This window comes from Limanda limanda, chromosome 14, assembly GCF_963576545.1.
Source record: "Limanda limanda chromosome 14, fLimLim1.1, whole genome shotgun sequence".
Classification (NCBI taxonomy): Eukaryota; Metazoa; Chordata; class Actinopteri; order Pleuronectiformes; family Pleuronectidae; genus Limanda; species Limanda limanda.
The window spans coordinates 23,314,189-23,327,454 of NC_083649.1; the positions used below are offsets into that span (position 1 = coordinate 23,314,189).

General features: G+C 41.1%; 1 protein-coding gene across 1 annotated transcript; it reads right to left on the reverse strand.

Moving 5' to 3' along the window:
• Window positions 1-281: 281 nt before the first annotated feature.
• acer3 (alkaline ceramidase 3) lies at window positions 282-12,027 on the reverse strand. Its single transcript, XM_061085465.1, has 11 exons — window positions 11,884-12,027; window positions 8,079-8,189; window positions 7,830-7,882; window positions 7,207-7,259; window positions 6,859-6,940; window positions 6,738-6,773; window positions 4,284-4,342; window positions 4,066-4,167; window positions 3,366-3,470; window positions 2,574-2,619; window positions 282-2,481 (listed from the first exon to the last, which is right to left on the reverse strand). Exons 1-11 carry the CDS (start codon window positions 11,984-11,986, stop codon window positions 2,428-2,430), a joined length of 804 nt encoding a protein of 267 aa, XP_060941448.1. The 5' UTR covers window positions 11,987-12,027; the 3' UTR covers window positions 282-2,427.
• Window positions 12,028-13,266: the final 1,239 nt, after the last annotated feature.

A 13,266-nucleotide genomic window follows, 5' to 3' on the forward strand; every position in this document is an offset into this window, starting at 1 on the left:
GAGAGTCAGAGGAGCTAACGGAAGCATTGACACTCCTCTCAATCTGACGGATGCCAGTGCCTGGAGTGTTTTGGCCACTACCAATAAACCACTGCCACACCTTCACGTTGAATGAGTCAATTTAATTCCCATAAAAGATAACATTGTCTATAATCACATGCACAAAACTGCAGAGATAGAATTTGTGAGTCATATATTAGTATTGCAATGTGTAATACATTTGTTATTAGTGGCTGCGATGAGCAGAAAATAAAATATCACAAACATGAGGCGAGATACAGTTTTAGTCTGAAACATTTCCTTTTATTTTGACAATACAGGGCATCATCAAAGACTGACACAAAGTTCAGCTAAAATAAAAGAGCTCTTCTGGCCTCAACACATAAGTATAAGAAGTATTTCAACTACAGTTAACATCAGTAGAACGACCTGTAACTCAGCTGTTGGACACGTGAAATGAATGGAAGGCCAGAGACTCAGGCACCGATTTGCATTCGAAGCTGTTGTTGTTCGACCTCCTGATGCTTTCACTGCTAATAACCAGGGGGGAAGGACACATTGCAAAACACAGAGGACGACTTCAATGGTTTATCACGAACATCAAGGCAACTTGGATTACACTGCAAGGATAACAATAAGGCACCCTCTTTGACAGCTGATGAGCTGTGATAACACACACAGAGACGTTAATACTTCTCTTCCATACATTGTACTTCTGTGCTTTTCAATGCTAGTAACACTGGCTCTAAGCAGCTGTTACACTCAGGCATATACAGGTTAGTGACAAGGTGTGAATGAATGAATAATGAAAATCAATGCAGGAGATAATACATGCCGTGTCTTCATACAGGGATCATATTGTGCATCTTCCAGTTCACCAGTTACCTCAGGTTCTATTGTTACCATGACATGTCCACGATTTCACATTACCGAACAAAAAAAGTAAATAAAAAGCCCTTCATTTTCCACCACAGATCCAGCACATGAAAACTCAAGCCTCAGATCATTAGGAATTTTTTGAGTCGCTATAAATAGGGTTATCTTCTTGGCAATGTCTGAAATAAACTGGATAATTCTGCTACCTAGTGGCTGTATCAAAGACACAAAACTCAACACAAAATCCCTGTGTGTTTGAAAAGTGGCTCTTGGCCTTGGTCCTTCAGAGACCACGAACTTGTGTGAACTTTAACAACTAAATAAAGGATGTAGATGTAATACAGATTTAACATAACTTGTTAAACTTTGTTCCGAAACCATATAGCTGAACAAAGTTTAACCCGGTCCTGAACAAAAGTGAAAAGTCAGTGCAATGACGTTTAGTAACAAAACTTTTTTGTAAGCTCTGCATTTCTAGTTTGTTTTTAAAGAGGTATAATTACATGAACGTTTTAAATCCCAGAGCGACTTTGGCAACAACAGCAAAATAAAAAACAGAAGATTTCCAGTATTTATATGAAAATTAAGCCTGAATGATTGAACAACACCTGGGCCACACAGTGCACGTTCAAAAACACTGACTGCTGAGGAGCTGCTACACAAGGTTTCTTGTATCACGTCTGCACTCCTCGGATAGAAGTAGGGCTATATACTAAATTTTATTTAAACTTTAGTTTAAACTATAAAATTTAGTAGCACTTAAATGGCACTTACTTATAGCACTTTGTAGTTTGGCTTCCTTGAATATTGTTGTTCTGGGTTTGTACCCTCATGGTTGAATGCAGTTATTGTAAATCGCTTTGGATAAAAGCGTCAGCTAAATGTAATGTAATGTAATATACTCATTGCAGATATTTAATTTTGTGACACAGCCCTACGTTAGACTAGACTTTTTTAGCTGATAGTTAGTGTTATTGAGCACAATCAAACACAATATGAGACTCCTGGAAAAGGGATATGAAAACACTTAGTTGTTGATCCAGCTCCTTCAGCTCCTTTTGAAACTACACATAAGCAATAGTCTTATTTAAAACTTTAGCTTAGGGATCTATTTGATATCATTGGGCTAATGGGGATTCAAACTTTCACAGAATCGAACATACCACAATTAATAAGCTAATGTGAATACGTTTCCCAAACTCTAATCAAGCTAACAACATAAAATATTCAACAGTTACCAGTGCAGTGGACTACACATAATTTTTGCACTGAAAATGAAATGAAATTACATTAAAGATAAAGAAAATCTAGTCTAATAAGTGATTGATGAGGAAAATTCTTCCACTTTTTAAAACTGGAATCAGTGCTATACTGTACTTAGTAAATCCCCACAGTGCAGAACAGAAGGCTCCCTGGGGTGGGGTCTGAGGGTCCACCTGCCCCCTGCCTGGTGGCTGAGCTCCCAGCAGAGAGCACTGGCAGGTCCCTGTGCCGATGGTGTGTGGATTATGGCAGTCACCATCCTTAAGCTGCTGCCTCCCCTGCTTTAACTCAGCTCCTCTTCTGTGGTTCGATGTGCAACGTGGGCCAAACTCCACACAGGAACTGAACAACAATAACACAGGACAAATATAGTTGAATTCGAGAAGGAATGAAAACATGTTGGAATATATGCGAATGCTGAGCGCTACACCTACCGTTACTTTTGGTCTGTGCCGGAGGTGGGTTAACCTGAACTGCAGGCTGAAAAAGAGCAAACACTTAACTCACATCGCATTTAGCTGACACCTTTATCCGAAGCAGCTTCCAATCAGTGCATTCAACATCTATGAGGGACCAGTTGGAGTTCAGCATCTTGCCCAAAGACACTTCAGCATGAAGATGGGGAAGACTGTGGATCAAACCGCTGACCTTCTGGTTGGAGGACACCAGCTCTACCACTCATCCACAGCCACCCCAACACTGAGGATTTTGTTAGCATCCCCACAGAGCACATCTGCTCTGTGTTTACCATTAGGAGAACAGAGCCTGTCAACACATTATCCCTTCCCTCCTAACAATACCCAAGGCCATGAAATAGATAAAGAGCAAACTAGCTCGAAATTGTTATGTCTACGCTCAGTGACGTTTATATCTAACTCAAATGTGCCAGACAGAGAGGCTCAAATGCTGAGGGACAGAAAGAAAGGACGTCATTTAGACTTGTGTGGTTTAGATTGAAGCATCTAATATGATATTCACTTCTAACATAGAGAGTAACAACAACTGTATCCCTTGTTGGAATGGGTAATGCACGGTTGGGAAGGAAGGAGATAAGTTGGGATGCTGTGTGAGACATTTTCGGACTAAAAGGGTGACAGTTGCTCACATTACTCTGTAAACGTATGTATTGTTCTGGACTCCTTGATACGTTGAGCTCTTCATCTCCATCACAACCACAACAAAACAGACTGCTGCTGCTGTCACCTGCTACTGAAAGAGAAGCTTACCTGAGAAGTATGTGCAGGTAGGATCCCAGGCCTGTGAAGATGTGCCACCAGGCATGGAACTGTGTTACTACTCCAACACCAGGGGGCAGTGTTTTTCTGCTGGCTCTGAGATATAGAGATATTGTTGACAAATTGAATAAATGTCAAAACAAATACTTTGAATAGTATGATATTCTAGTGTAGTGTGAGGACAGTGTGAGGGTAAAGAGTATAGGGGCCATAATGCCTAAAACAATTCTGTGATTGTGAGAAAAAAGTAAAACTATGTGAATAAAGAAAGGTGACAGGCTGATCTTCTGAAATCCCCCCTCTAACACGACACATAACCAAAAAAATTATAATTAAATTCTTTAAATATTATTATTTATTTTCCCTTTAAGTGGCCCTTATACTTGTTCTTATTCAGGGCCCCAGAAAAACGCGATGGGGATCCATACACTTAACATCCTTACTGACTGACATTCAGCACGCATCATAGATACAATTTATTAAGTTAAAGTATCTTATGTAAATGAGTAGTGCATGAGCTGGTCCATTTCCTGGCAAAGACGTTACCTTGAGTAATGTCCTTACTATGAGAAAAATGCATCCAAAATATGTTGTGATGTAAAGGTAAAGGTAAATATTGCTGATCCTTGATTTGAACATTTTCCAAACCACAGCTCTTATGGGGAGGATAATAAACTTTGTAAATCCTCACCTCAAAGAGTCACAGAAGATATTGTCAATGTTCCACAGTAGGAATCCTAACAGGAAGATCCCTAAGGAGGTGTAACACAGCGGTCTGAGCCAGGGGTACACCCTACGATTCAAACAGAAACAACAAACAACATCATTCCGCACATTAATAATAATGAAAAAACACTTTCTTTGATATTGAGACACTTGAGACTTCAATGCTACTCTTGGAAAACTTACCACGTAACAATGTAGATGGAGCGCAACACTAGACAAGCTACTAGAGCTCCATACATGACCTAAAAGAAAGGACAATGAGGAGTGTTGGATTACAGGTAGAATATTTGACTATTTACTAATTTTCATCGGGTCACCGGAGCTCAACGTGATAACACAGATGCTAACAAAATACACACAAAATGACGCTTTCATTTTCATAACTATTCCTCCATTTTGTGTTTTCCTGTGAAACACTGCCAATAATCCACTACTTCAGTGTTAAAAGAAGAGCTGGTCTACCGTGTGACGCTTTATCACAAATCTACCTGGCGTTCGTTCTCTCTATCCTTAAGTATGCCGGCCCACTCTGGGGAGGGGGCTGATAACAGGCGTCTCTGAGGAGCTGGAGAGAGTACAAAGATGATGCTGCAGGATTATCGTCATCCTCTCTTCCCTCACTAAGTGGAAGTTGTGACGAGGCCAGCCTGCGTTGCTTCTCTATCATTATCAAGGTCAGTTCACCCCCTTTACACAGGTTCCTGTCTGCAGCTTCCCCTCCCGCTCTTTGCTTCAGCGCCACAGGGAGCACATAGTGACAACAAGCAGAAACAAACTCTCCTACTCCTAACGCTCTAAACTGTTTTATTAACAAGTTGATTATTTTTGGTTTTTCTTGATCCCTTCTCTTTCTTAGGATTAAAAAGAAATAATTATTTGATTAAGTGTCTTTTTTTGTATATTATGAGGCCCTTGTATTTCAGGACTCACAGCTTAAAACGTTCTATAAAAAGAAACCTGAAACCTGCATCATTTGATATAGCTTGAACTTTCAATTCATCTTCACTCCATTGTTTCTCATCATTCCCAAGTTACCATTGGAATCCAGTCTGTTTGTTGTCGCACTGTGCTCCGTCAGGAACACTATCAGTCTTGTTATGAACCACCATGGAGCTCTGTCATTAGTAAACAAAGTCACCTCCAGAGAGTAAACATAAGCAGCTTTTTAACACATTGTCCTTACTGTTGGTATGCAACACACACACAATGTGAAACCCTGCAGGTACAAACCATAGGGGTTCAAACTCTGCGTAACCAAGACAACACCAGTTAACCAAAACAGAAACAAGAGAGCATGACTTTTTTTTAAACTTCACAAATACTTAGCTGATTTGTAACAAGCTCTAAACCTAGAATGCCACTCAGAGTATATACCTCCACCAAGGCCCAACAGTCCCCTCATGAAACCACATTTTAATTATCTATATCTGGATTTTTCTTTGGAACGAAATTGCACAAACTAAATATCATTCCCTACACATGGCAGATATTTTTCATCAGGATCCACAAATTCTTCACTGATAAAGGAAAAGCTAATCTCAAATTGTTCCTTTATCATCTTCTTGATCCGGATCCGCACCGAAAATTAAAAGATTCTTTCCTGACGCATAATGTATCCTGTCACCAAGTTTCATACTAATCAGTCCAGTAGTTTCTACATAATCCTGCTGACTAACAAACAGATGAAAACATAACCTCAAAGACAGAAGTAATAAAATGTCATAAAATTTTGCATTTTGCATAACTGACTTGATAAGGGTCACATATATGATATTGATTTTATATTCACTATCCGTAGATGCACCAGTCGCTCGGACTAAAGCAAATGCTTCATCCGTCACACCTGGTGCCAACTCTGTTCTCAGCCGCTTGTTTTGAATACAGTCTGTAGATGTTGAAAAGTGCAGTGAAATTGGCTCCTCAACACAACCAGAAGTACAACTGAACAAAGTGACCTTGTGTGAAGGAGAGTCAACAAACAACACTCCAGCTAGCTGCCGTGCAGACTGGTAAAATCCCATCTCATCAGCGGGTTGGTGCTCCTGACCAGGCCAGAGCCTCCGCGTGAGACCCAGTAAAAGTACATTTTTGGCCCCACTCCCTCCTGCCGCCTGAAGCTCTCTCTGTGGGCCTGCATGGCAGCTACCAGCCAGTTAGCATGGCTGGCATCATTCCACCGTGTGTCGCCCATAGACTGTGTGAAAAAATAAGCTGCAGAGATTTTGGTTTACCAGCACCACGCGTCCACTGGGGTGTGTATGCCTATCCCTATCATCGCTGCTAAATTGCCTATCAGAGCTGGAGCCGTCTCTCTTTATAAATGTGGAGGGGACCGATTGGTTCACTGGGAGAGAGACATGAACTTGCACCCGAAACCAAAGCAAAGAACAGGAGGAGCGTGACTTCACTCTCTGCTCAGGATGCCATTACTCCAATGTATATTTACATAGTTGTTGGGTGCTACATTAATGTTAAAAACCCTGTATGTGTAACCATTATTAAACCAGCAATCAATGTGGCATGCTATGCTGGAAAGCCCAATGTTTGCACAAGGTAGAAATGACCTAAGGCCCCCTGAGCCCTGACAGTTAACAATGAGCAATCGGAGCCAGGTGATAACACAGAGCCCTCCCTTACCTGGTGAAACACTGGCTCCTTCCACTGTAGGTAAACCTGCCAGACAGAAACAGATGAACTAGTCAGGAGGATATGATGGATGTTATGGTTCATTTATTAAATGGATGAAAGGGAAACTCACCACAGTCACTGTGATGCTGAAGATTAGTAATAGTGCAATAGGTAATAAACTAATTCTGTTTTTTTCTTTGAAGCACTCATATCTGAAAAAAAAGAGAAACAGGTGAAATATGCTTTATTTACATGTTCAGATTGAATAACCATAAAGAATGGGAGTAAATAACAAGCTGAGCTGAAGTGGGAAGAGGAACACGTCCAGTTTAGAATCAATAGATCCTTTACAGACAGTACACCAGAGGCTACACACTGTACTTTCTTAGAAATGTGACACATAATCGGCGAGGGAGTCACTGGTTCAGTTTACATGCACGATCACACTAAATCTGAGAGTAAGAGTAGAGCCACTTACAGACAGTAGACGAAGACACAAGTGCTGTAAATCATTGGCAACTCGTCCAGTAGCTGCAAATGAGAATACAGAGAGAACATATGAATACATCTCCACAGGATGTTATTATAGCATAATTTAGCATTACTAAGCAGCAGAGTGTTAGGGCCAGAATGAAGAAAAGAAAATTGCTGCGATTTCGAGGAATAATGTTGTAATATAACAAGAGAAGAATTGTTATATAACAAGAAAAAAAGTCATAATATTATGAGGATGGAAAAATAAGCAGGAAGTAGAGCCTGTGCTCGCCAGAGTTCAACTTCAATCGATCCAAACTTTTGAACAAATCAAATTTTTTCTGGAGAAACTAGGAAAGCCCTTTGAATAGCACACAGACAGCTGATATTTCCCCTCAAAAAGAACATATAAACTACTTTCTCAACTTTTCTCTTTTTAAATTAAATAACGACCTTATTGTCAAAATATCAGATTTTTCTTGCCTTTAAATGTCCCTAAAACTCTTTCATAGATATTTGACCTCATATTTCCAAAATGCAGCAAACAATTGAGGTATCAGTAAAAGATAATTAGACAGATGATGTAGATACATATCATTTAGATTTGACTGTAACACTGTGGCCCACCTGCATCTCATACAGCAGCGTCATGTGGAAGCACCAGGACCCAACACCAACAGCTGGTGAGACACAACCCCACGAAACATTCAGACCAATGAAATGTGAAGACATTCTCCCATGTATGCATTACAATGTGAGGGCATTGTTAGATAAAATTGTGCAGCTGTTGACAGTCACTAAAAGTAAACAAGAGCAGAATTGGCTTCAGTATTGCCTCTAATGTGTGGAGCCATAGTTGTTTTTCAGCTTTCTAACCTGCGAGTCCGAGGAAAGAGTAGACGTAGCGTAACTCCAGGCCATCACGATACGTCTGGATTGCCCCACAGATGGGAGGAATGATCATAATCAGGTTGCTGACAGTATTCCCTGTAGATAAAGACACCAGATAGGAATTAGAGCCAGATGATACGACCTGCGAAATATCAGAAGAAATAAGAATGACACAGTGATCGGGTGACATGGTGGCAGCGAGATTTCGGTGAGGCAGCTTGGGCTCCATGTTGAGATTATGACAATAACAACATCAATGAAAACTTACAGAATCATCATAACTGCACTGCAGGTCATGTACTCACATCTGCTGCTATGCTTGTTGCCACCAACAATTTACTGTTGGTGCAGTTTGTTCAAGTAAACAAACTTATACTGAAATACTAACAATAAACTGTGCATCTATCACTTTAACTTTGTACCAGTGTTAAAGGATCCGTGTGTAGATTTTAGTGACATCTAGTGGTGGAGTTGCATTTTGCAGCTGAAAACCCCTCATATCACCCTCTCTTTCCAAACATGAAAGAGAACCTGCTGGAGCCTTGTCATAAAAACTCAAAAGGTGTTCAGGTGGTCCAGTTTGAGCTACTGTAAAAAACATGGCTGCCTCCGTAAAGAGGACCCACTCCTGATGTAAATTTATGGATTTAAACATGAAGGGTCTGTTCTAGTTTAAAGAAAACAGATTCATACAATTTAGATAATACACAGTAGTGAAAACATCTCTACGATTATTTTATATTCAATTTCTGCCAATAGATCCATTTGACCTAAATCTTACACACTGAACCTTTAATATATATGATTTTTTCCCTCTGTGGTGTTTCAGTTAGAGAGCAGGACATCACGTTCAGATTTTACAAAGCTTGCACTCAAAATACAGCCCTCACACTCAAATAGCTTTGCTTGGGCTGATTTGCACAGTCACAGTATATAAGTGCAAGAACCCAGTTAAAGGAACCACCCGTACGAGACTCTCCAACAAATAAACCCAACGCACCCACAACGAGGGCACAACAATTTTCATTTGTCAACACCAGACCCGGGATTCTATTGGTTGGGGAATTTTGATAGATTTGTTGCACCAAAAAAAGAAAATTTAAATGCAGAAGAAAATGCTCATAAACTGAAAGACCATGCTCTTGAATTAAGATAGGGGGAAAAAAAACATAAACATAGGCTTATTTGTATGTAAGTATGCAATGCGTAATAGATTACTGATCTGCAACCATTGTTCTATTCTTGTACAACTCATTTTTCCTCAAAGAAATATGTGGGTTCTAGATTCTAAAACATACAAATGATCTCCTTATCTTAGTATTGTATTTTAGCTGAAGGGATATCTGTAGGTGTCCCACAGCTGGTTGGACAACAACATAGGATCAACTCACTCTGGGCTTTACTGTAAAACTTTTAACATCTTAAAGACTAAGCAACCAATGTTAATGAAACAAATATTCAGTAGATTAAGCACTAATGATAATATGTGTGCGTTCAAGTCATAACTGTGGAACCATGTGTTGCACTATGTTGTACTGCACTTTGTTCTGTTTGTATAAGTATGGGCAGCCTGTGGTTGAAGTGATGTCACTGTATTTACCTTTGATACACCATCAGGCCCACCTGATAAAAGAGCTCCACACTGTTCCTGACATTGCTCGTCCTGGGTGTGGTGATGTGTAAACTCAGGCGTGGACAACACTCGAGCTCACCCGGACGCCGATTAGTTTTAACACTAATCCTGCTGACGAGTAATTTCACAACCGCCTCAACTCTTTATCTGCAGGTATCTGATCTGAGTCCTAGGAGTGACATGTGTGGACTTTGGTTACTGAAAACAAATGCACGCACACCAAGCACTCTACAGCATGGGAATGTTTTGCTTTCATGGGGATGAGACGCTTTTCTCCAGTGTCAGAGACTCGCTATAACATCCTCATGTGTCTGTGTGTTCAACCTTCAGCGTGTGCTGCTGTTTTGCAAAGAGAGATGAGGATTAAAGTCTAGGCGGTTTCTCTTTTCCTCGTTCACAATGCCACATTCCAACCATTGTAACCTGAATTGCCATTTGAATGCCGAACAATTCTTCTAAAACAATTATCCAGCCCGGCCAGCGTGTGTAACGTGTGGTAACTAACGCTTCAACTGTCAGTATCCTAGATACATGAATGCTGCATTCCAAGTAGTACTACAGTACAATGTGCACTACACAGGTGGAGGCTCAGAGTTTGTACTTTACAGGGTTAGGGGTTAGAAAAGGAAACCTGTGACTGAGGTCCTCTTAACATGGACAAGCATAGAGAAGATGAAAAGCACTATTCTAATTAAACTCTCGCCCACTTGGCTTGAGTTCACCTTCACTAACTGTTGCGTCACTTTGACAACATGACAACTTCAAATGGAAGGTGGACTCCTCAACACACAGTGAAATAACTCTCAGCACTTTATCTACAGTTCCAGCTGCCAAGGAGCTTATGTTTTCATCCATGAACGTTTCTTGGTCCGTTTGTTTTTGAACAAGATAACACAAAAACACCAAACAGATTTCCACGAAACTTGGTGGAAGGGTTCGGTGTGGGTCAGCGAACAACCCATTCAATTTTGGCGTGGATCCCGAGCAGGGGGTGAAAACGTATTTACTTTCTTTAACATTTACGAGATTGGGTGCTTGTCAACACTTTCACCATTTCCCCAGGATCTTGATGAAATAATCAGACACATTTAAGGGACTCATATCTTGCAGTTGTGTTGGAACATGGTAGAGGTATGTGCTCTACTGAAAATTCTAGTTATCTATTTATTATTACAGTAATTTGTAAGTAGGCAGAGAGTAAAACAGGGATGGACTGCAACTCGGTTTTGTTGCAGACCCAGGGGACGGATCCACAAATTTGTGTCACTTTCTCTAACGTTATCAGATTTATAAGCGAATTTCAACAAGAGAGGTGCTCTACTGAGTGCCATTCAACTTCTGCACTGAATCTATAATACATATGGAGGGACTATGAATAATACACATGAGATCATAACACAGGGTTTGCAGTTGAAAGCCGGTTAGACTTTCTTCTGCATTCCCCCATGTTAAGAAGACTGAAGTGGATGAAAGTATTGTTTGCAGGGTTGTTTGTCCAGTGGAGCTGGGCTCAAAGCTCCTGCACTGAGCATGTGCAAGTCCATGTCAGCCACATGAGCTGTGTGTACAGACAGCTGTTTGAACTGTAGTGCCTCTAACAGAGTTTTAATCTAAAAAGATACTTGTTCCTGACGAACCAGTTCTCGGTGACAGACTCTGAGGCACCCGGGTAGAAGGAAGGAAATATTTTATCAAGCTACAAGTGAGAATGACTGAGGGGTAAACGCATGAGCTAACCCATACAGTGTGTGGGCATGTGTTGAGATGTAGATCTGTGATGGCTGAGTGATGAGGCTGCTCAGAGAGACATACAGCACACAGAGCAATGGGAGCAGCTCGGACCAGGCGGACGAGTTGCGCACACCGCTCCCGGCAGGCAGCAGCGTTTTCCCGGCAGGAGCAGCCTCTCCCTGCCCCTCACACCTCTGCTCTGCAGCCGGCCGGTCAGCTCCGAACATGTCGTGAGAGCGAACCCCGAGCTGGAAGTCAGATCCACTTCACCATGAGAGACTGGCTCCATGACACCGACACACTGCGTTATTACCCGGTTATGACCAGCTCACACCTCACGTTGTCTGTGCGCCGCAAAGCGATCGCTTCCTGTAAAGCAGCAGCAAACAGCCCGCAGCGTCGCTCCTGCTCCCGGGTTGTACTCACAGAATTCCGCCATGTAGAAGGACACGACATAGTTTTCCTCGCACCAGTCCAGCGTTGAGGTCGGCCGGCCCCAGTAGCCCTGCCTGTCTAGCGAGGGAGCCATGATGGAAGCGGAGGAGGAGGAGGAGGAGGAGGAGGCGGTGGTGTCTGCTAACGGACTGAGCCTTCGGTCCGTTAGCAGACACCACCGCCTCCTCTATGACGTCATGTCACCAAAGTCATCAAAGAACTGCAGCCCGTCACCACCGGCCGAGCCTTTGTTGCTTGAGTCCTGCCCTACAGGCTGGCTAAAGACATGGAACCATCAGGAAGGAAATCAAAGAGCTGTACATCAATATTCAGTCGCTGCCCGTCACAAAAATAGAGTTAGCTGATTATTATAAGCAGTAGGCCTATATAGACCAGTTAGATATACCATGGGCTGCATTTTGAGTTCCAGCAGGGAACAGAAATCCTATTTCAAATACATTTCACATGCTTTAGCGCTCAGCCCGACACAAAGATGTTGCCTATAATACAGCATTAAAGTAAAATGATTGCAACAAAGTAAAAAGATTAGACCGACACATAGATCAAATAACTTGCATAATTTATTAAATTATTATTATCAACATGAGGACAACATGCACCAGCTTCATCTGCACAACACTTTGTGTTTTCCTCCCTTAACTAAAGACGGCCTGCAACTGTTTAGAGTTGGCAATCATTGCTAAGTGTCATGGATAATAGAGTTAATTTCTATATTCATTATATATTATATATTCAATGAACACTTATTAGAACAATGTTTATCTTTTGCTTTCTGATTTGATACACTTTAGATAAGAACCTAGTGTTTTATTTTTCTTCTTTGCCATAAGAGACAGAACACGGTTCAGGCTCGTCCGTACCTAATAAAATGATAGGAAACATAAAATATGGCATTATTGTAGAGGAAGTGTTACACAAAGTTTATATCTTTATTTTCTGTGGATATTCAACTACTGATTTTTTTTAACTACTGAATCTGGTTTTGGATTAAACTGTGCAAACAATGAATGTAATGTATGGAGTTCATCCACATTATTAGTATTGCAAAGCTTATTCTCCAAACACACTCATCCTCATAAACTAACTCTCTCTGCTGGGTGGACCGGATCATGTAGCATGACTGCGGGCTAGCCGCCGAGCTAAGCTAACCATCAGGTACACGTCCCTTTGAATCACTACTTACTAGGGCTGGGCAAGTTAACTCGTTTTAATCGAGTTAACTCAAGTGATGAGTTAACTCAATTAATTATTTTATCTCGCATTAACTCAGGTTTGATTATTTATTGTTTTATTGTGAAAGTCAGGCTTTATTTTGTGAAAGTCTGTTGCTGACTGCTGCAGAACAGGAAAAAA